At 43.0% G+C, this 24,927-nt stretch overlaps 1 protein-coding gene across 1 annotated transcript in view; it reads left to right on the forward strand.

The window, feature by feature from the left end:
- Window positions 1-21,780: 21,780 nt before the first annotated feature.
- Window positions 21,781-24,927, forward strand: part of LOC125462604 (heparan sulfate glucosamine 3-O-sulfotransferase 3A1-like) — a 189,059-nt gene continuing 185,912 nt past the window's right edge. The window contains exon 1 of the mRNA XM_059653900.1: window positions 21,781-22,584. Coding sequence (XP_059509883.1) covers window positions 22,136-22,584 — 449 coding nt within the window. The 5' untranslated portion in view covers window positions 21,781-22,135. The remainder of the gene's footprint in view (window positions 22,585-24,927) is intronic.

The raw sequence follows: 24,927 nt of genomic DNA on the forward strand, positions 1-24,927 counted from the left end.
ATTGCTATAAACATTATAAAGACAATTAAAGCCTGTATCGGGACAATGGTCTTTCTAATCTTCCTTTCTTTTGCTTCATGATTGATTAAATCATGGCTTCATCTCACACCAGCGCAATTGTACTTGATAAATTCAAGTGAGGATCTTGGACATCTCCAAAATGTCTATTTTGCATGCAAGCCCTTAACTTGCCCTCCATTTTAAAGTGAATATTTGTATGCCTTGTTCTCCATCCAACAAAGAGGAGAGACAAACTGGTGCTCTGCCTTTGGCCAGTCAGAAAAATGAACCATCCGCTTCATTGGCTCACTCACATGTTAGTTATGAATAAGGAACACGATTTGGACAATTTTAATCATCCAGCTGGAGAGAGGCTCGTTTCATTGCAGCATCAATTGTTTCTTCAACCATTTCAAGGCTTTTGTCTCGAATAGTTAACTTGGAGACTATTCCACATCACAATCACTCCCTGTAGCTGAAAACCTTATAGTAAAACGACCCTTCTTTGGTTTGAACCTCTGATTCTTGTTTGTCTCCCCTGTTCAAACTAAGTTAATATTCTGTCTTTTTTTTTTACTCTTTGCAATCCTGTAAATGGCTGTAGAATCGGCCCCTCATTTCCCTTTCAGGATGGCAAACCCAATTTTCTCCAGTCTTTGCTGATAACACACACATGTCATTGAAAATCAGCATCAAGGTTTGTCCCTGCACAACCTTTTGTGCTTCAATAGTTCACCCATCAGCAACCAGAGCAAGATACTCTCTTCGAAGCACAGTCTGATAAGACCACCGTAATGCTCAATCACTATCCAGCCAGATTTGGTGGTATATCACTTTGTTTATGTAGTTCAACATCCCATTGGCTTCATTAACTGCCTCTCTGTATAAGAGAACATGGTACATAAACATTGGCTTTAAGAAGCTATTTAGTCCTGGTTCCTTTTAGAGAGAGAGATTGGGGGGCAGGTGTAGAGCAGTATTCGAAGATGGACAATTTATGAAGCCTTGAGTTTTTACTTAAAAGTTGAAACAATAGAAGCCCCCTGAATGGGTGGTTCAAGCTGCCACAGGACCAGGATCTTTATTTTAGCTTTCAGCAGTTGCTGTTGGGGGTCCTGAAGAAGCAAAAGCTATTTTTTCCATCTCTCAGTTACAACCAAAAGTCTGCTGCAAGAGTTGCATGTGAGTTAATTCTGTTTTCTGAATTTGTCTTTTTCTAAGCGTGTGTTTATGGGATGTAACAGTTAATTAGTAATAGTAACCATATCTATTATTCTATTAATTTTTCCAAAAAGATTAAGTTCCTCCAATTCCTTCTTTCTTCCATATATTTTAACTATAGTGAATGAATAAAGTGTATTTTGACAGCTGTTTGACCAATTGAATTACGTCTGGAACGCAACAACTTAAATTTACTTTTAAAATAAGAAAAAGTCAGGGTCTAGACTATCATCTGAATATTTTGAGGGGGTTTGTCTGGTCCATAACGCATGTGTAGCAGTGAGGCTGTTAAGATCCTGACAGGGAGTTGGGGGTTAGCGGGGGAGAGGTGTGTGTGGGTAAATCATATAGCAACAGAAATGAGGCATTGTGATCATAAAAAAATTATGATCCATGCCCATTGCTTGTAACACTGCCAGCATGTCAACTTAGTGCTGCCTGCTCATTTTAATGACCACAGTGCCGAGCAAGCATTAACTGTACTGTTGATTAATGCTTCCATAGGGGCTAGTATTGTCATAGCCTATCTTCAGTTACCACAGTATTTTAAGTGAGCCTACATCAAATGTAAGGGAGGTCTGCTGCTTCTGGAGCTGATTCTGTTAGTCATACAAGAGGGTCCCTTGAAGGGCGTGGAATCACATGGAACAGAGTGGGCTCAGAGACATTCAGATAATATACTAGAGGAAGGTGACATTAAATGAAAGGTAAGGGCTACCTCCTGCAAAGTCCTCCTTCTGACATAGACATAGAAAGAACCTGCTGATGCTAGAGTCAGAGTCAACTCAGTGTGGAGCTGGAGGAACGCAGCAGGCCAGGCAGCATCAGGGGAGCAAGAGAGTCGATGTTTCGGGTTTACACCCTTCATTCTTCTGACATCCCACTTTGGTCTTAGACCACACTCCCTTCTGATTTCCAGCCTGCAGATAGTGTAAACATACTTATTCACAATATCCCTCTCCCAGCCCCAGCCCCTGGCTGCTATACCCCTCTCTCCCACATCACTAAAGCAGCCATGGTGAAGACATGACCCCAGCCACAGCCACCAACTCATAATCATGATGCTGTGTGTGAGCTAAAGGACAACTCTCAGGCAGGATCTACACATGAGTGGCCTGCAGTTATAGCAGGACACAAGTGTAGTGCTCAGCACAGGATGAGATTACAGACAAATTCTGCAGCACAGACTGAGATTGCAGACAAATTCTGCAGCACAGGATGAGATTACAGACAGCTTCTGCAGCACAGGATGCGAGTGAATACTTCAATGGGACAACATGTCTGTTTTATTCTAGCATGGATTTGGGCATCACTGGCAAGTGTTACCCATCTTGATTGATTGATTGATTGATTGTCATGTGTACCAAACTCCAGTGAAAAGCTGTGTTTATGAGTGAAACAGGCCGATCATAGTAAGCAAAAGATGTACAGATCAAAAAGCCTTAGACAGAAGCATACAGGTTATATTGCACAGGGCACTCACTAGGCATGATCAATATTAGCAAGATGAATATTATTTGAGGCTAGAGAGTCCATTCATCAGTCTGGTAATGGCTGTTCCTAGACCTGCTTGTGCGTGTGTTCAGGCCTCTGTTCCTTTTGCCTGATAGAAGAGGCTGTAGGAGGTCATTACCAGGGCGCAATGGGTCTTTGATGATATTGGCAGTCTTTCAGCAGCAGTGAGCCATGTAGGTGGATAGAAGGTCGGCTTCCGCGATGGTCTCAGCTGTGCACACCACCTTCTGTAGTTTCTTACGGTCCTGGGAACAGCAGTTGTGATACCAGGCCATTATGCACCAGACAATATGGTTTCAATGGTGCAATGGTAGAAGTTGGTGAGGGGCTTTGCAGAAATGCCAATTTTCCTGAGCCACCTGAGGAAGAAGAGGTGCCTTCCTGACTGTCATATCTACGGGGAGGTCCAGGGCAGATTGTTGGCTATCATCACGCTGAGGAACTCAATTCTCTTCACCCTCTCAACCTCAGTTCCATTGATGTAGCTGGGGGCGTGTTCTCCTCCTTTCTTTCTGAAGTCGCTGATCAGTCCTTTAGTTTTGCTGATGTTGAGAGACAGAGTGTTTTCATTGCACCACACCACCAAGCCCTCTAGCTCCCTTCTGTATTTTGACTTGTTGATGTTAGATATCTGTCCCACCACGATGGTGTTGTCAATGAGCTTGTCAATGATGCTCGTTCAGAATTTGGCAACATAGTCATTGGTACACACAGTAGGGGGCCCCAAACCCTCGAAGAGTCAAAGCAACTGCTGGTATACATTAACCAGCTGCCTACTTCCAAGTAGTTGCCTATGCCTGTAAATAGTGCTGATTGGAGATTCTCCTGGTATACAGATGTGTGAAACTAAAAGTGTTCATTGCAGACTAAGCCCCAGATTGTCACAGCCGGTGTCCAAATAGTATAGTCCATGGGCTGACGTGATACTCTATATCCTTACAGCAACTATTCACAGCTTACACCGACCAACCTCACCGATATATTACTCAGCATGGGTATCTGTGTGCTCTGTGTCCCTCATTCTGGAGGTCAAAGGGTGAGACCCCCAGAACAAAGTGCAAACTGTCCCAATTTCACACCCTAGATCTGTAGGAGATCAAGGAGACATTTAGCATGCTAGACTTCTTTGCATCTGACTTTTGATTGTAAGGGTTAGAACCTCATGTTGAAGTTGTACAGAACATTATTAAGGCCTCATCTGGAGTCTTGTGTGCAGCTTTGGTTGCCCTGTTAAAAGAAGGATACTATTAAGCTGGAAAGGGTTCTGAAAAGATTTTCCAGAATGTTGCTGGGAATGGAAGGTTGGAGTTATAAGGAGGGTCTATATAGACTGGTACTTTTTGACTAGAGTGTAGAAAGTTGAGGGGTGATCTTATCGAGGTTTATAAAATCAAGAGAGGTGTAGATAAGATGAATGTCATGTGTCTTTTCTTTATGGTAGAGGATTTCAAAACTTTTCAAGGTGAGAGGAGAAAGATTTAAAAAGAACAACTTTTTCACATAGAGGGTGGTTTGTATGTGGAATGAGCTTCCAGAGGAAGTGGTGGATGTGGGTACAGTTACGATATATAAAAGACTTTTGGCTAAGTAAATGAATAACAAAAGTTTGGAGTGTTTTTGGCCAAGCGCAGCATTTGGGACTATTTAGTTTGGGATTATGGCCAGCATGGGCTGGTTGAGCCAAAGGGTCAGTTTCCATGCTGTATGACTCTATGACTCTGAACTTGATTGGCATGATCCCTTTGAGCCCCCAGCTTTCTCTCAAATATGATGTGGAGGTGCCGGTGTTGGACTGGGGTGGACAAGGTCAGGAATCACACAGCACTGGGTTATGGTCGAACAGGTTCAAAAATCACCGAAGCAGGAACAAGGATCCGAAAGCTTGTGATTTCAAATAAACCTGTTGGACTACAACCTGGTGTTGTGTGATTTTTGACCTTTCCTCAAATAAACACAAAATACTGCGGATGCTTGAAATCCGAGTTAAAAACAGAAAGTGGCACATAGTCATAGTGAACTCAAAATGTGAACTCTATTTCTCTCTCCACAGATGCTGCCAGGCCTGCTGAGTTTCTCCAACATTTTGCCGTACGGTTATTCAGATCACCCCCCTCTATTTCAGGGAGTGTGTTATTTTTCCATTTCTCCTATCCAGTCAGCTGTAATTAGGAACTCAGTATCTGCAGAAAGGCATTAAGTTCCAGTGGCTGGATTTTAATGGAGGGTAAGGCATGCCTGAAAGCAAGCAGAAAGTAAGGTTTTAGAGTTATTACAGAGCAGATATAACTTTCACAAATGACAGTAAATTTAAATTGATGAATATCTTTGCACAATAAAATTGACGTTTTCTCAATTTCCCTTTCCAGCTCCTTTCCTGACCACAGTAGATGTCCAGTCCCGCTGTATATTCGACTATAGAGGCATCACCACATAGCCCAACTCTGCCACGAATCTTCGGTCGCACAAAGACTTCCTGGTGGGGCTATCAAACAGGGATTAGCAGCGAGAGCCCTGAGCATAATGTGCCTGGCCAGGCTTTTATTTCACAACCTAGTCCAGGGATTCTAAGTCCGATTCCAAGTTTGGCGTAGCTCAGATCATCTAACAGCACAGTCAGAACATTTAAATTTGCAGGTAAAAGTGGCCACACATGGAGCTCAATCTGAAAAGACCCAAATATTTCATACAAGAATTAAAACCTGTGCCAGCGGAAAGTCGAAATGTAAGAGACTCATGTCAGGTAAGTGTAAACACTTTCATGCAGCCTTCCTGTCATTATCTGGTACAAAAATAAACAGGACATGTGCTTTGAGTTGGTCATTCAATAACAATGGTGCATGAACCCATTGAAGTGAAAAGAGGACAGTGCAAGTACTGTGAGAGCTCTTTCCCTTCAGATCCTCGTGATTGTCTGAAGAAGTGCATGTAGCCTCAAGCTAGTGATTGCAATGATTAAATTTGTGTGGAATGTGCGGGAATACAGAGCATTTCCAAGCTCCTCTGTTCTTTAACTTTTTAACAACTGTTACTCATACCTCACTCCATCCAGCTCTAGATGGTCGCAAGAACTTAACAAGGCCCCTCATAAAATCCACATCCTTTCTTGATCACTTGGTGCTTGGCCGGCTTTCAGGCCCTGTTCCTTTGAACGCAGACTCTGTTGCAGAACAGCACTCCCCCAACCCTGAGTGCCTCAACAAACTGGGAATGTTACAGCAGGGACTTCCAAAGGGGTTTGCACTCTGTGTACTTATCTGCCAAAGTACCAAGTTGTAGCTCCCCCTCCACTAACTTACGCCGACCCTTAAAGATAACACAGCCTCCACGCACACATTTAACTGATCCAAATCAATTGTTGCAAAAATGCAAACTCAGCTTGAATTCGACGTACAAGTCTTTTCAAATTGATTACTCTTAGAAGTTTTCTGAAAGAAAAATGTGCCTGCTTGTTTCAGTCGCGGAAAGGAAAAACTGGCCTGAGATATTCAACGAAATGTCATAAAATACCTACCGTGTGGTAACAGGCCATTTGGCCCAATGGCTCCACACAGATCCTCTGAAGAGCATCCCACCCAGACCCATGCCCCTAACCTATCCCTGCATTCCCATGATCAATCCACCTAACCTGCCCATCCCTGAACACTATGGAGCAATTTCCCATGGTCAATCCACCTAATCTGCACATCCCTGAACACTATGGGGCAATTTCCCACGGTCAATCCACCTAACCTGCACATCCCTGAACACTATGGGGCAATTTCCCATGGTCAACCCACCTAAACTGCACATCCCTGAACATTACGGGGCAATTTTCCATGGTCAACCCACCTAAACTGCACATCCCTGAACACTATGGGGCAATTTTCCATGGTCAACCCACCTAAACTGCACATCCCTGAACACTATGGGGCAATTTTCCACGGTCAACCCCCAAACTGCACATCCCTGTACACTATGGGGCAATTTCCCACGGTCAATCCCCCTAAACTGCACATCCCTGAACACTATGGGGCAATTTCCCACGGTCAATCCCCCTAAACTGCACATCCCTGAACACTATGGGGCAATTTCCCACGGTCAATCCCCCTAAACTGCACATCCCTGTACACTATGGGGCAATTTCCCACGGTCAATCCCCCTAAACTGCACATCCCTGTACACTGTGGGGCAATTTCCCACGGTCAATCCCCCTAAACTGCACATCCCTGAACACTATGGGGCAATTTCCCACGGTCAATCCCCCTAAACTGCACATCCCTGAACACTATGGGGCAATTTCCCATGGTCAACCCACCTAACCTGCAGATCTTTGGACTGTGGGAGGAAACCAGAGCACCCAGAGGAAACCCACACAGACACAGGGAGAATGTGTAAACTCCACACAGTCGCCCATGGGTGGAATCGAACCCAGATCCCTGGAGCTGTGAGGTAGCAGTGCTAACTACTGAGCCACCATGCTGCCCCTCGTGCTTGAGGAATAAAAGCTGTTAAGGTTTGTACAGCCACAGGCAGGATAGTTAGAGACAGGGAGATGACTTGGGTGCAACAGCAGCTCAGTGGTTAGTGCTGCTGCCTCACAGTGCTAGGGATTGGGTCTGATTCTGTGTGGTGTTTGTATGTGCTCCCTGTCTACGTGGGTTTCTCTTGGACGTTGTGGTTTCCTCCTACAGTGGAAAGATGTGCAGGTGTATGGTTATGGTTTGAAATCAGTAATTTGCTGATTTTTAGGGGGTTCAAATCACCCCCAGGCCCCCGTTTCTGACACTGGGCTTATTTCAGAATGTGAAATGAAGGAGGCAGTAGGCAGGTGTTTCAGGATGAAAGAATCTCTGCGTTTGTTAAACACAAAAGGTAGGTATACCATAAGAAATAAAGGTAAATGTAAGAAACAGTGAAATGGACGCAATCTACTATACAGAGTGCAGTAATTAAATACACGATTAAATTAAACAGATTTAACACTATGGGAAGCTAAACAGCAGTTTTAATCACAGAAACTTTAATCAGACTTTCTACCCTTGGGCTCCTGCATTGTCACCAGCCGCCTTCCCCTCCCTGCTATCTAGGTTGGATGCTATGGGGTCTCGAGAGGTCTCAGCTCACTGATAAGGAAAATATCGTTTCTTGCTGTGAGTTCTCATGGTTCAGAGCAGGCCTGTGGCTGGAAGCTCTTGTTTGCATAGCACTTGGTTGGCTTCTTCCCTCTCAGATGTCATTTGTTGTGATAACAAGGTGTTGAGCTGAATGAACGCAGCAGGCCAAGCAGCATCTTAGGAGCCGGAAAGCTTACGTTTCGGGCCCAAAACGCCAGCTTTCCTGCTCCTGTGATGCTGCTTGGCCTGCTGTGTTCATTCAGCGCCACACCTCATTATGTCAGCTTCTGCAGCATCTGCAGTTCCCGTTATCTCCTTTGTTGTGAAGATGCCTTTGGTTTATTTTCCCAAGTCAGTTTCTCTGTTTGGCCTTTGCGGTACTTGGTTCTGAAGCTGCCTGTAAGGGCTGGAAGCCTGTGGGAAAACTGCTTCTGCAGAAGCTTGTTATTGAAAAGGCTCTCTCTCTCTCTCCCAGCTAGCAGTTATAGAGACAACACAGTACAGAGCTGGAGGAACACAGCAGGCCAGGCCACATCAGAGGAGCAGTAGAGCTGATGTTTCAGGTCGGGACCTTTCTTCAGAAATGGGCAGTTGTACAGACTGTCTAGTCCATCATCACCTCTCAAACCTGTGTTATCCATTGTGTTTCCAGTGTTTCTTTTCAGCTCAGTTAGCTTCCTGATAGTTAAGAGTACTTGTAAATGGTTTCTGATTGAAGTCGAATGCCTGATATCTCTGTGAATGAATATTGATTAAGTTGCTGTGTTGGGTAGCCCAAGGTGTAAAAGTTAGTTTCAGTCTGGAGTGATAATGGGAACTGCAGATGCTGGAGAATCCAAGATAATAAAGTGTGAAGCTGGATGAACACAGCAAGCTCAGCAGCATCTCAGGAGCGCAGAAGCTGACATTTCGGGCCTAGGCCCTTCAGTCGACAATGTTAGTTCTGGTTGATTGTTCTCTTGGAGTGGAGATGTATGTTGGAATTCCAGTGTGAACAATAGCCCGAGTGAAATAATTCTGGCTGTGTGTGTGTTTTTTGCAACCTGAGCTCAGACTTTTATCCTGTATTTTAGATATTAGGGGAGTCCAGGGTCTTGTCCAGCATTTTAGATGATGGGGATTTGTGCTCATTCGTACACAAGTTAGGTAGATTGGCCACGCTATGTTGTCTAGGATGTGCAGGTTAAGTGGATTAGCCATGGTATATGTGGGGTCATGGAGATGGAGTGCATCTGGGTGGGATGCGCTTCAGAGGTCAGTACAGACTCGATGGCTGAATGGCCACTTTCTGCACTATAGGGACTCTACAGCCAATGGTCATTTAAACTGAGGGTCACCACACCTCAGGCAAGGGGCAAGGTTAAGAAGGTGGGTCATTCACTGTGTTCGCAGCCTGTGTGGAAATTGGGCCCAGGTTTGTTGGCATCATTCTGCATCACAAACCAATTAACCAGCCAACTGAGCGTGGGATTGGTTAGCTCAGTTGGCCGGGTAGCTGGTGAGTGACGCCAACAGTGCAGTCTCAATTTCTATACTGGCAGAGGTCACCATTAGGTCCTGTCTTCTCCAGCTTACTCCTTACATGAGACATGGGGACACTCAGATTAAACACATGCCCAGTTGTCTCTCTCTCTAATGAGAGAGTGGGACTATTGTGGTTTTACCTTAATAGTCACTATGTAGCATCTAGGAATTTAGGTTGTTACACATGATTCGTAAGAGAAATCTTTGCGAAAAGGGATTTCCCTGAGTTTAAAATGAAGAATTGTCTCATAGCGTCATACAGCTCAGAAACAGACTCTTTGATCCAACTAATCTACACCCAGCATGTTCCCAAACTAAAATACCCCACTTGCTTGCACTTGGCCCATATCCCTCCAAACCTTTCCTATTCAAATGTCTTTTAAACATTGTAACTGTACCTGCATCCACCGCTTCCTCTGACAGTTCATTCTATGCATGAACCACTCTCTGTTTGAAAACATTGCCCCTTGTGTCCTTTTCAAATCTTGCTCCTGTCACCTTAAAAATATGCCCCCTAGTTTTGAACACCCCCAACCTAAGGAAAAAGACCCTTGTCATTCACCTCATCTGTGCCTGTCATGATGTTTTGAACCTCTGTAAGGCCACAATGTTTGGAGGAGTCAAATAAAGCCTTGCGACTTTATGATGATACCGTAAATGCACCAAGTGATCTAAAAGTAGAATACTGAAGTAATAAACCTGAAATAGAAGCGGAAAATGCTGAATTACTCAGCAGCCTTCAGTTCTGATAGAATCTCAGAGACCTGACAAAATCAGCTCAGTTTCGAGCTCCCAACATGCTGCCCACAATGTGCAGCAATTTCTTTTGTTTTTTATTATATTTGAGAACTGGCAAAACAATACCAGGTCCAATCGTTCACTGGGGCTGTGTCGAAAACAGAATTGTCATGGTCAGGAACTATAACCCCAGATTAGTTTTAGACTAAATGATCTTAAATTATAATGGGTCTTTTTTTAAGAAAAGGATGTACAACCAAAGGCTGATTGCAGATGTAATTTCAATGGACAGAGGGAGAGATAGAGAGAGAGAGAGAGACAGAGAGACAAAGAAAGAGAGAGGCTCTGGAATGTCACACTTGATAAGGTAGCAAAGAAAATGCACTGTAAATGCAAGATGGTTGATTCTTAACTGCCCTCAGGGCAATTAGGGATGGGTAATAAATATTGGCCAACCCAGCAATGCCCTTGTCCCAGCATTGAATATTTTTTAAAAATTGAAATTGTAATCTCCTAGGAGTATCCCAAACTGTGAACATGATGACTAATAACAAAAATAAAAGCAGTCTTGGCAAGAGACTGTTTTCTCACACCTTTTAATGAATAAATAAGAACAGGGATTACAAGTGAACTTTACCCCTGATCTGTGAGGGTTGAGCAGCCTGATGTCCTAATGTATGTGCTGGTGTGCTGTGAAGGTCACAGGTCTGAGAATAGCTACTTAAAAACCCCTGCATTGCAGGTAAGAGAAGGGAAAAGTCTCTCTCTACTCTGAGTGCTGCCTGTTACCCAATGCTAAAAGAAATCAAAAGAGTTGCAATCAATCTACAAAGCCAGGAATCCTGAATTTCACTGTTCAACTATCAGTATCAAAGTTACCTGGTAACCTGGCTGCTGTGTGAACTAACCATGCTTCTCAAACAATTCAGAGGCTCATCTTTTTTCAGTTTATTTTTAGACACCCCTCTTATTTATAATCTGTGTAATGTCTGTTGATTTACAATATCTTCTTGCATCTTTGAATGTGAGGTGTAAAGAGAGATAGATACCACACATGGGCAGTATGTTGTGGGTCTAAATAAGAATCAGGAATCGGTGCAGAATTAGTGGGCCAAAGGGACTGTTCCTGTGTTGTACTGTATTGTATTGCATTTTTTGCTACTTCAAGAAAGCCTGGTTAAATTGGAATGTTTTAAAGCAAGGCTCATTTAGTTCTGGTAGATAAGTATCCACAAGGGAAGGGATCTTTTAAAAATTAACCTTATTGCAACCAACTGAGGGGGTAGTTGAATAAAGGAGGGGAACTATTTTATCCGTCCAGGGAGCTTAACAGTTTGAGATATCCCCAGTTGAACCATAACAAATTGTGGCATCTCGGCCAGTGACTGGTCACAACAAGATATGCACTCTTATCGGTCATGATCAGTATGTTTTGTATGGAAAGGCATGCATTTTTTCTTACCTTTGGCTTGTATATTCCAATTAAATAATTCACCAACAAGGCTTACACTTAACCCAAATTAATGCAAAGTCTCTTGCATTTCACACACACACACACACACACACAGACACACACACACACACACACACTTACAGATTGCCATTAATTCAGTCTCTGATTTATGAGCTCTGGTCTATCATGTGGTAGGTCACTGATTCTCAAATAGATTCGACACATAAGATTCATACAGGTTGTCAGGTTCCTGTAGTTCAATATCCAGGATTTTAAGGCAAACCCATTGCCTGCTTGGTGACTTGCAGCTCATTTCAGGGCCTGTTTCTATTTCTAGCAGGCAGCCAGTTCTGAAGAATCAGGTGGAATTAAGATACGACGTTGTGAGCACGTGTAACACTTGTGAAGCATCTATCGTCTGTATGATGGGGAAGATTTTGTCATCCATTGAGAAGTTGATAGTGGCTATTGAGTATCAATCTTCCCCTTGTTCCGCTCTGAAGAATGGAAATTCCACGGGTTTAGACATTGACCTGACCTTAAACATGAGATTTGTGAATTCCACCAATGGCTGGAAATACTTCACCCATGTCCACATTTGACTGGAAATTCATCAATGATTTTGTACTGTATGTGGCCCAGGTGCCAAAATTCACATTTCTTGTGCAGCCACCCGAACAATTAGTTTGTGTCCAATGTTTGACAGAAATTTTGCAAAATGACATGCCTGATGGTTGATATTAGGAATGTTATCATTGGACTGAGATAAAGAAAATTGATCAGATCCTCTTTCTGCCCAATGTCCAAGCTGTACTAAGTCAGAAGAAAAGGGAGCTGTTGGATAGAAGCAGAACATATAGCTGTGGCACAGGTAGTACATCACGTTCGGATGGAAATATCTGCTAAGTTAAAACATTTTCAAGGAAATAGGGATTAGTGAAAAATATAAGCACAACATCATAGAGTATTAAGAGAGGAACAAATTTGGTTAAAATCACAACACAAATCATTACCATGTTTCTTAGCTTAGGAATGGCTTGCCCGAGTGATTTGATGAACAGAGGAGCCTACAACTGGAAGAGGAGCAGCTGATTCAGGTCCACCATGTTCATTAGTGTTTTAGCATTAAAGAACATGTTCCTGAATATCCTAATATGAGGGTCACAGCATTATGCTTATCATGTGAGCTGCTCTATTTTAGTAGGACAGATCAGAGCACGATTTATACTCTTCATAGTACGGTCCTGGGGAAAGTTGCTGAACAAAGGGACCTTGGAGTGCAGGCTCACAGTTCCTTGAAAGTGGGGTCACAGGCAGACAGGGTAGTGAAGAAAGTGTTTAGTATGCTTGCCTTTAATGGTCGATGCATTGAGTATAGGAGTTGGGAGATTATGTTGTGGCTGTAACAGGACATTGGTTTGGCCACTTTTCAAATACTGACTTCAATTCTGATCTCTCTGCTATAGGAAAGATGTTGTTAAACGTGAAGGGGTTTAGAAAAGATTTACAAGGATGTTTCCAGGGTTGGAGGGTTTGTGTTATAGGGAGAGGCTGAATAGGCTGGGGCTATTTTCTCTGGAGTGTCAAAGTCTGAGAGATAACCTTATAGAGGATATAAAATCATAAGGGGCACAGATAGGGTGAATAAACAAGGTATTTTCCCCAGGGTAGAAGAGCCCAAAAATAGAAGGAATAGGTTTAAGGCAAGGGGGGGAAAGATTTAAAAGGGGCCTTAGGGGCAGCTTTTTCACACAGAGGGTGGTATGTGTATGGAATGAACTGCCAGAGGAAGTGGTGGAGGCTGGTACAATCACATAATTTAAAAGGCAACAGGATGGGTACGTGAATGGGAAGGGTTGAGCGGGATATGGGCCAAGTGTTGGCAAATGGAAATAGATCTAAGTAGGATATCTGGTCAGCATGGATGAATTGGACCAAAGGGTCTGTTTTCATGCTACACATCTCTATGACTCTGTGTAGATGCCTTAGACATCCAGTTCTGCATATAACAACGCTGGAGTGCACCAAATTCAAAAATATGCCCTCTACCTTTAGTTCTGTGACCTTTAATCACCAACAAACAAAGTCCTTCAGTCTGGTGTTTATTGCATCACACAGAACGATCATACCACGATCATTCACACACCCATCTTTAATTAAAAGCACTGAGCTGTTAATGTGGAGGTTGAATTCTGATGAGATCATCGAGCCAAGTTGACAGAATCCCAACAAAGTCCTGCTTTAACAGTGAAAAGTCTTCACTAAAATTGCTGTGTTCTCCGATGTTATGGAACACCACAAATTTTTAAAGGCCAAAATCTAAAGTTGTAATGGCTCACAAATGGTGGACATATATGCATACACTACTAACATATAGAAGGAGTAAAATTAGGTGTATCTGAAAGACTGTAACAACAGACAGAAAATTAATATTTTACTCAATGTGGGAAGTGAGGCTTAATTTAAATTTCTGTTTTGAACTCTTCCCTCCTGCATTAAAAATGCAGAAAATTATCACAAAAGCAATTCAATTTGGCGAAAAAGAGTTTGTAACAAAATGAATAGGAGCATGAGGAAATTTAAAGGACATATCTCTGCTGGAAATATTGCAGTCAGCCCCTATTACTTGGGAAAGAAAATTGGAACAACCAAACGTCAACTCCATGATGATGTGATGGGATGGTATATTGATGCAGTTTATATCTTGCAGTGTATTTGGCAATTTTTTCATATTGTTTGTATAATAGATGAGACTCTTTAGTTCTGAAACTGTGGATGGAGGTCACCCTCTGAAAGTGACAATAAAAGCTTCATTTGTTTAGGCAGTGAGGTGAAATATTTAATGAAGAGAACATTGACTGGATAGATCATTGATAACATGCAGCTAGGGCTCGTGAGAGAGAAAAGCAGAAATGCCGCTGACAAAAGGTTCAATCGTCTTTAATGATGCCATTTATGCGTTGGGCCTGGAAAATAATTGTAACATGATCGCTCATGAATGGAAGAAAGAGCCAACGGAGTAACTCTCAATCAATTAGTTTAATGTCAATTGTGGGAAAACATTTTTAGAATCTGTGATTCAAGATCAAATTAGCAAACCATCAGAAATGTGGCCTGGATTGATGAGAGGTAAACCATGTTTTCAATGTAAGAAGTCACACGAGAAAAGTGACTGAATTGTGTAAACAAGGTGGGTTGTAGTAGATGTTTGAAGTTTTAAAAGATATGAGTGCAGAGTAAGCTTGTCGTAAATAATCAGGGATATGCACAAGAGGTAATGTAGCACCATAGGCAAAAACATATTTTACTTTAATTCAGAGGATGTGGATTTTTTTGGTCAGGTCAACATTTATTGTCCATCCCTAGTTACCCCTTGAGAGGGTAGTAGTGCGTTGTACTTTTGAACTGCTGCACCTTAACTAGTGGAACCACAATACTGTTTGGGAGGATGTTCCAGGATTTTGCCCAGCAATAATGAAGGAGTGATGATACATTTCCAAGTGAGCAGAGTGAGTGGTTTGGAAGGGAATTTGCTGGTGGTCGATAGGAAACAAAGACTTTCAGTCAATATGTTTTGCCTAGACTGGAATGGATTTGGAAGTAGATCAAGATGCTTGATGGTCTAGTCTGGTTCGTATTGTAGAGTTGAATGCTGGGTAATGTTGGTCACAATTAATTGTCAGCATGAAAGTGGGAGGTTTAACTAGTAGTTAGGACAATTGTAGAATGCAACTGTTTGTTTATGTTCTATAACTTCAGGGCCTCCTAAAGTGCTTTACACCGAACAAGTGCCATACAACCAGCTACATGGATACAAATTTGTCTGAGGGACAGAAAAGAAAAAGTAAGGGCGATTGAAGGTTTTTCAAGCTGGAGGAAAGCCATTTTTATTTTTTGTTTGTGGGATGTGGGTGTCGCTGGCTGGGCCCAGAATTTATTGCCCGTCCCTAGTTGCCCTTTGAGAAGGTGGTGGTGAGCTGCCTTCTTGAACAGTCATGGTCCACCTGCTGTGGGTTGACCCACAATGTCCTTAGGGAGGGAATGCCAGGATTTTGATCCAGCAACAATGAGGGAATGGCGATATATTTCCCAGTCAGGATGGTGAGGGACTTGAAGGGGCATTTGCAGGTGGTGGTGTTCCCATGTATCTGCTGCCCTTGTCCTTCTAGATGGAAGTGGTCATGGGTCATCATTAAACGGACCAAATTAGAAGACACACACAAACTTATAAACAACACCCTCACCGGAATAGGATTCACCAGAGAGGAGGAGAAGAACAAACAGTTCCCATTCCTGGACGCCTTGGTAGAGCGCAAGACAAATGGGGAATTGCAAACAAAAGTACACCAAAAAGCCGCACGCACAGACCAGGTACTGAACTTCAATAGTAACCACCCCAGCACACACAAATGAAGCTGTGTACGAACACTATTTAAAAAGGCAGCAACACACTGCAGCAACTTGGAACTATGCCAAGAGGAGGAGGAATACCTCTTCCAAGTGTTCAATGGATAACCAAAGAACTGGGTCAGAAGATGTCTACACGAACAGCATCAGAAAGATCTACATGCCCCGACACACTCATCGCACTACCCTACATCAGAAACACGTCAGAACTCACCACAAGACTCCCACGACCGATGGGCACCAGAGTCTCACACAAGCCCACAGCAACCCTACAGCTGCTCACCCGAACTGAAGGCCCACTCCCCGCCATGGACAGGACCAATGTCATTTACAAGATTCCCTGCAGAGACTGCGAGAAACACTACATCGGACAAAAAGGAAAGAAACTAACAACAAGAGAACATGAGCACCAACTGGCTACAAAATGACATGACCAATACTCACTCATCTCAATCCACATGGACAAGGAGAACCACCATTTCCACTTCAACACCAAGATCCTGGGACAGGCTAGGCAGAGACAGGCACGAGAATTCCTGGAAGCATGGCTCTCCACGAAGCATGCTATTAAAAAACACATTGAACCTGACCCCATATACATTCCACTACGGAGGCAACCCAGAAATTAGGCAATCAATCGCAACAGACCCCAGAGTTTAAAAACCAGGTGGGAAAACACACCGATGCTTCATCAGAGGCTGCACTGAGGATGTTACCCAGCACGATAACGAAACGTCTGCGGAACAACAAACCAGCTTGGCGAGCCAACCAATCTCAACACCCACAAACCAAGCTACAGATCTACTCCAAAACCTTAGAAACCCGCAGAATGTTGATAGTGAGGGATTAAGTGATGGTGACACAATTTAACGTCAAGGGCAGTGATTATACTGTCTCTTTCTTCTGACGGTCAGTCGTAGAGACATATACCATGGAAACAGACCCTTCTGGTGACTCATCCACGCTGACCTGGCGTCCCAATTTCATTTACTCCCATTTGCCAGCATTTGGGCCATTTTCAATTGGAGAAGTTGGGACTGTTTTCCTTGGAGAGGTGAAAGGCAACAGGAGATCTGATGGAAGTTTTCAAAATCATGAGGAGTCTGAAAAGAACAGATAGGGAGAAACCGTTTCTACTCAAAACCAGAGGGCACAAGTCGAAGGTTTGAGTTATAAAGAAAGGCTGGATCTTTGGGAGGTGACCTGGTAGAAGTTCATAAAATAATGACAGGTATAGATAGAGTTAATGGTGGTTGTCTTTTAAGACTAGGGGGCACATTTTTAAGATAAGAGGAGACAGATTTAAAAAAAACGCAAGGCACAATCTTTTTACACAGTGATGGTGGTTTGTGTGTGGAATGAACTTGTGGAAAAAGTGGAGGATGTGGGTACAATTACAATGTTTAAAAGACATTTGGAGAAGTACCTCAATAACAAATGTTTGGAGGGATATGGACCAGGAGCAGGCAGGTGGGACTTGTTTAGTTTGGAATTATGTTCAGCATGGACTAGTTGGGCTGAAGGGTCTGTTTCCATGTTGTATGACTCTATGACTCTAAGTGTAGCCACTTTTGTATGGAAAGGAAATGCATCCATTTCAGCACAGGAAGCACCCACTAGACAAATGATCACAAATATGTTTGACCAATGTTGGTTGAAGGATAAATATAGCCTAGACACTAGGAAGAATTCCAATGCTTTTTCTTTATGAAACACAAAAAAATTGCTTAAACCAGCGGTCTGTTAAAAACTATAAGCTTTGCTGTGGACAACATTTGAAGTGCAAACATTCCGTCTTTGATAGAATGTTGGATGGGCGTTTGAATTGGAGAATGTAAGGCTAACTGGAGAAAGCAGAACAAGAGGATTACTTCTGGATTGTTTGAATGAAGCAATATTTTCAGAGAGCCCGAGAGAGAGCTGGGAGGAAATGCACAAGCTTGGGGGTGCAGAGGTCCTCTTAAGTTTAATGAATTTGGCTTCTCTTGGCCCAACAAGGACTGCTGTAAAAAGCATAAGTGATAGAAACTAGATGCTGCCATTTCAATTTCATTGCAAGGCTTTTTCTGCCTCAGGAGTCTAGCCTGCAATTTTAAAATTTAGTTACACTTCCCAAAGAACTGTGAGAGGTTGATTTAACAATGAACATGGACTATCTTGCTTCTCAATGAGAGGGTAGCAAAGCTAAGTTAGCACTGCTCCCTCAAACTACCAGGGACCCGGGTTCGATTCCACCCTCATGTGGAGTTTGCACATTCTCCCTGTGTCTGTGTGGATTTCCTCTGGGTACTCTAGTTTCCTTCTGCAGTCTGAAGATGTGCAGCTTAGGTGGATTGGCCATGTTAAATTGCCAATAGTGTCCAGGGATCTACAGGCTACATGGATTAGCCACAGGAAAATTCACAGATTAACAAGGATAGAGTAGGGATGTGGGTATGGACAGGATGCTCTTCAGAGGGTCAAACAGTCTTCTTCCACATTGTAAGGATTCAAATGAACACATACTGGCTATACAAATCGTCGCTGTGGAAACAAATCAATGGCATTTTAAGGATGCACTCGCAGTTTGTAATTTCTAGCTTAACCAATGTGTTCCTGAGTTAATGTCAGCCTGCATGAATCAAACAGTTTCTTGCAGTGCTGGAAGATGTTGCATTGCGATAACCAGACAGGACTGTGCAAGTCAGGCTGGGGCATTACAGTGCTCAGCCTTCACCTGCAAATAATACCCAGGCCCAACACACAACAGAAAAATGGGAGATTTAATCAATGGAAAATCTGCAGAGAGAATAACATCAGGACTAAACTGAATCAAAGAATCTCTAAAGTGTGGAAGCAGGTCATTCAGCCCATCGATTCCACACTGACCCTCTAAAAAGCATCTCACCCAAACTCATCCCCTTACCCCACTCCCCTAAATCTGTATTTCCCATGGCTAATCCACCTGAAAAAGTAATAAAAAGCCAATGTAAAACAGGTTGCAGTGTAAATTTTAATTAGAATGGTAAATGTTTGGAATAGTCTCATTAGTAAAGAAAATACCATGAGGCTCCTTTCAAATATATTCTTGCAGTCGTGGCACATTTGGCTTTGAGGTTCTCGTGATTTTGGAGCAAGTTAAGGGGAAGGACGACCACTCTGTTAGTCAGCTGTTCACCCCGTTTCACAGAGTGCCGGCAGCAGTATAACACCAGCTCACCAAAACACAGTGGAGAATGTCAGCAGTCCCAGGACTAAGTTACTCGGGATTTCTACCAGAGGCCAGGATCATTTTATTCCGAAAAGGATTACATTTCTTTTTACTGCAGTTCCAAACAGGTATGCAAACCCATTGACATGACGTGTGGATGATTGATTGTGCCTGACAATACAAAAGAAAGAACATGATCAGGCCATTTAGCCGTTTGAGACTGTTCCACCATTAATTCACAGCTGATCTGATTGCAACCTCCACTCTACATTCTGGCATAGATTCATAGATTTATTCAGCACAGTAAAGGTCCTTTGGCCCACCTACACTGATATAACCACTAAAAGTGTGGTAATCCCAATTTCCTGTGCTTGTCCAGTGTCCTTGAATGTTGTGATATCTGAAGTGCTCATCCAAACTTTTTTCTAAAGGTTGTGAAGTTTCCAGCCTCCACTATCTTCCCAGGCAGTGCATTCCAGATTCTCACCATCCTGAGTGAAAAGATTTTTTTTCCCAAATCTCTTCTGAATCTCCTGCCCCTTACCCTAGAATGCTGCCCTCTCATGATTGACCCCTCATCAAGGGGAACAGCTGCTCTCTATTCACCCTGTCCATGCCCCTCATAATCTTATTCACCTCAGTCATGTGCCCCCTCAGTCTTTTCTGTTCCAAATAAAACAATCCAAGCCTATCTAGTCTCTCCTCATAGCTCTGGATATACCTGACAATCTTTTAGCCCCTTGGTAATCAAGAATTGTATCTACTACCGTCTTTTAAATACTTAGAGATTCTGCATTTTCTGCTTATTGAAGAAAGAATTCTAAACTCTTAACGGTCTGAGAGAGAAAATTGTCTCATCTCTGTCTTAAATGAGTGCCACTTATTTTTAAAGCATGACCCCCCAAATCCTAGATTCCCCCGCAAGAGTGGAGATCCTTTCAACATTCCCTCAGGCATGGGCTTTATTAAACCTGTTCAGAGATATCATGGATAACCAAGTGTGAAGCTGGATGAACACAGCAGGCCAAGCAGCATCTCAGGAGCACAAAAGCTGACGTTTCGGGTCTAGACCCTTCATCAGAGAGGGGGATGGGGAGAGGGTTCTGGAATAAATAGGGAGAGAGGGGGAGGCATACTGAAGATGGAGAGACAAGAGAGTTGCAGTGGGAAAGAGATTCCCTGAGGTTGGTCCGGAGGGAGGAGGGCAACTTCTTCAGGTTAGACATCCTAGAAGAGGTTTTGCAGTGAGGTTAAAATTGTGATCAGAGATAATGGGAAAGCCTGGACCCTTTGTCAGACAGGGGGATGGGGAGAGGGTTCTGGAATAGATAGCTTTTGTGATCCTGAGACGCTGCTGGGCCTGCTGTGTTCATCCAGCCTCACATTTTATTATCTTGGATTCTCCAGCATCTGCAGTTCCGATTATCTCTGATCACAATTTTAAGCTCACTGCGAAGCCTCTTCCAGGGGTGCCTAATCTGAAGAAGTTACCCTACTCCCTCCGGACCAACCTCAGGGAATCTCTCTCCCACTGAAACTCTCTTGTCTCTCCATCTTCGGTCCGCCTCCCCCTCGCTCCCTATTTATTCCAGAACCCTCACCCCATCCCCCTCTCAGATGAAGGGTCTAGGCCCGAAACGTCAGCTTTTGTGCTCCTGAGATGCTGCTGGGCCTTCTGTGTTCATCCAGCCTCACATTTTATTATCTTGGATTCTCCAGCATCTGCAGTTCCCATTATCAGAGATATCATGACCCACTTGGGACTTGTACCTAGGCCTAACTGGCTCAGGGGGAGGGATACTACAACCGCACCCCAAGAGCCCCCAAGTCACAGGGGCTCTTAAAAACCGAAAGAGCTGCGGATGTTGTAAATCAGAAACAAAAACAGAAATTGCTGGAAAAGCTCAGCAGTTCTGGCAGCTTCTGTGGAGAGAAATCAGAGTTAATGTTTCCGGTTGAATGACCCTTGCTCAGAAATCCATGGGATCTTATTTGGTTCAATTAAATCAAATTGGTAAAGTCAAGTGCTTTGGGTCGCACCGGGGCAACACAAAAACTGAATCAGTCGAATACTTTGCATCCAGCCATTATTCATGTAAATATCTCAGTGCAATCCCATCCAGTTTAAATATAAAGCTAACAAAATCTGAAGCAGCTGACAGAGAAAAAGGTGAGAAACTGCTATTAAAAAAAACAAAAAAATGCAAATGTGTGGTGTTATTTATTCAGCATGTGACTGCTGGTTATGCAATTGTTGTCCATATGGTGTGTGTGTTTGTGTGTGTGTGTGTGTGTGAGTGTGTGTGTGTGTGTGTGAGTGAGTGAGTGTGTGAGTGAGTGTGTGTGTGTGTGAGTGAGTGTGTGTGTGTGTGTGTTTGAGTGTGTGTGTGTGTGAGTGAGTGTGTGTGTGTGTGAGTGAGTGTGTGTGTATGTGTGTGAGTGTGTATGTGTGTGTGTGTGAGTGAGTGTGTGTTTGTGAGTGTGAGTGAGTGAGTGAGTGTGTATGTGTATGTGTGGGGTTGGTTGGTTGGAAATCACTAGCTAAGCAGGTGCTTTTTTTGGAGGGATTTGAATATATTTCTGGTCTATATAAGTCCCGCCCAATGGCCAGGCTGAGGGGGTGGATCTATGCCTGGTGAAGTTACAGCGAGTTACAAATGACTATCATGTTGGAAGCAGGCAGGTTGTAAACTCGACAGGCAAAAAGCAAAAAAAAAAGAAATGTAAGGAGCGTTGAGGAGACAGAGACAGAGATGGGGCTATTAAATCACGAGCTCCGCACATCCTCTTAACAAAACAAAAACAAATGGGAGAAACAGAGCTGGTGACTTGAGTTCCAATCGTTAGGAGGGCGGTTGCCTGGATGATACTGAACGCAAATTGTGTTCTAAAAAAACTTAACTTTGTTTTTTTGGGGGACCTGGAATATAGAAATTTAAAATAGAAGCATGCTTCCAAAGTTTGGCCGGTTTTCTCTAAGCAGGAAGCTAACCCATGGGATGTTGTAGCTGGAGTGCCTGGTTCCATCTCGGCTTTTCGAGGGCGCCTCTCTTCCTGACCATGATCATAGTCCTCACCTATTTTGTCTACTGTCTGACGGGCTACTGCGAGACCATGCCGAGCCCTATAGCAGGCTCTTCCCCGCATCAGCAGCAAGCGGCTGGGGAGCCAGGGCGAGCCCGGAGCGGGAAGCCGGTGCAGTATCAGTCCGCTCTCCCTGCCCTTTCCACCGGCCAGGGGCAGGCAGTTACAGCCGCCGCCAACATCTCGGTCTTCAACAGCTTTGGAACACAGAAATTCCCCCAGGCCGTTATCATCGGGGTGAAGAAAGGAGGCACCAGGGCTCTGCTGGAGTTTTTACGCATTCATCCCGATGTCAGGGCGGTGGGCGCTGAGCCGCACTTCTTCGATAGAAACTACGAGAGGGGACTGAACTGGTACAGGTACTGACTGCAACACTGTATTCTAGGTTTAACCCCCCCCCCCCCCCCCCCCCCCGCAAACAGCTTGTCTGTACATGTCAGTTCTCCAACCCTCCAACACCGAGCTACCCAACTCCTTCAGATACATATTCAACCCAGCATCTCCATTGAAGTAGCCACCTAACTTCATTCCTGAAATACGTTTGCATTCTAACATCACTGGTGAACAACCACGTTATTATGCACATCCTTTCTATACCCAGTCTCATTGTGTACACCTTGTATGTGCGTGATAATGGAAGTTAATTTTTTTAAGAGATGTTCAAATTTGCCTGAATGACCAAAAGACACTTTCCATACACTCTAAGACGTGGGTGGTAATCCCAAATGCAGAATAAAGTTGGAAAGCAGACTATCATTTTGTTTCAAACACTCAATTGCCAGAAATTAGGGATTGTATGTGGGTGAACATTCATTTGAGCTGCTCTGCTACACAATATTGGGAGCACACGTCTTTTCACATATGAAGACTTTGTTTCAACCAACATGAAAACTTTGCTCCTGCTTTAATTTAAACAAGATTTGAGCATCTATGAAGTTAATCTGCTGCAGCCTTTTGAAGAGCTTTGAAATAGAAAATGCTTATTCTGCCGTACGGTGGTAATGTAGGGTAGATCTCATTCTGGGGCGGCATAATGTAAATGATGCAAATCGGTTTGATGCTAAATAGCTTTGCTGTTTTATCCAGTTAAAATAAGAGAACTGTATAAGGCTCATCACTGATTTCAGGAGAAGCACATCCAGAAATTAGCAGCTAGACCTACTTTGGATCAATGTACCAGTGTTCAGGACCAGTATTACCTTAAAGTCAGAATACGTAATGAATAGGTCATAAGTGTGAACGTAAAATTTATCAGGGAGAGTACCTTTAGTCAAAATTTAATTTGAATTATGTGGATTGATACAGTTACTGGATTTTTTTTCTACTTAAAACACATTAAATTGATAAAGTACATCTGTGCAGCCTTTTTCAATGTAAGATATTTATTCAGTCCGGCGGCGGTATTACAGAGTGCTTGTCACTCTGAGACAGCTTTATTCTGTTTCAACAGCCTGGCAAAATGGTTTACTTTTAAATGTGATAACTCATGAAAATTCGCAGCAAGGACTATCCTGCTTTAGCTGAAATCTGCCCATTTAAACATTTACTGTTGTTCAAAAGAGTCCAGCTTTCCTACAGCTTACTTTTAAGGTGCCACCGTATACGTGATGGGTGAAAGAACTATTATTTGGGATCACAGAATGGATGTATCCAAAAAGTCACAATTTTCCCATACAATAAAGAGAAAAAGGCTCATGCTTGATGTGGATAATGCAATAGGGACATGAAAAGCCCCACCAGTAAAAGTAATTGGAATGTAATAAGAAAATGGGGGGAAATGTGTCTGAGCATTGAGAACAGCAGCAAAATAATACCAGATCCTTTTATTATTCATATTCAGATCAGTAACTAACAATGCTGCTGGAGTCTTGACTGTTCCCATTCCGGTTTTATGGTTAACTCTGCACACAAAGCTAGCATTATTACCATGCACAACTTTGATCCAACAAGATTTATATTTGTATGACAAGACATTTCAGGATTAGTTCTGTATTGATGCAAGTGTCATAACAAGCTTTGTTGCATTGGAACTGATGATATTTTAATTTGGAAGGTATTGTAGCAAAGGTCAGCTCTCACTAGGCATAATTTAAGTGTTCAAGATCTTTCAGCTTTGCTGACCACAGCTGCATCACCCAGTCTGCAACAGGCAGAGTTGGTTAGCACATTACAAATATGCATGTATTGTGTATGTAATAATGTTCTATCTGAAGGACTGCAAGGTTATGAGCTCGTTGAGAAGTTTAGTTGGAGTCATGAATTGTGGAGGTGGAGCTCAAGTACTTGGTAACCATCGTCCCAGCTCAGACTACAATTTTGAGTTTGATCTCCTCAATCCATTAGTTTTTCATGTCTTCATGGGCAGCACTTTTGCCATTGTGGGTGTGAAATTCTTGTTGGTAGCTGTTGTTAGAGTGCCTACCAGTTGTACAACATGCATAGTGATGTCTGCACTAAAGGATAAAGGACCATTGAACAAACACTGCTAGTTTAGTTGCAATGTGATTCATAGTTACAGTTGTTGGGAACTGCTGTGCTTGGTTCATAATTTGGTTATTACTAAAAAAAGACACTGTCATCTTTATTGTGCATCGAGTTATATCCAAGACAAATTTGTTACAGTATCTTTTCTGTGTACTATTGACATATTAACAGTAGTAAAGTGTAGCATACGGATCATTCAACATGATGGCTTTCAGAAA

The sequence above is a fragment of the Stegostoma tigrinum genome, chromosome 23, assembly GCF_030684315.1.
Source record: "Stegostoma tigrinum isolate sSteTig4 chromosome 23, sSteTig4.hap1, whole genome shotgun sequence".
NCBI classification, from domain to species: Eukaryota; Metazoa; Chordata; class Chondrichthyes; order Orectolobiformes; family Stegostomatidae; genus Stegostoma; species Stegostoma tigrinum.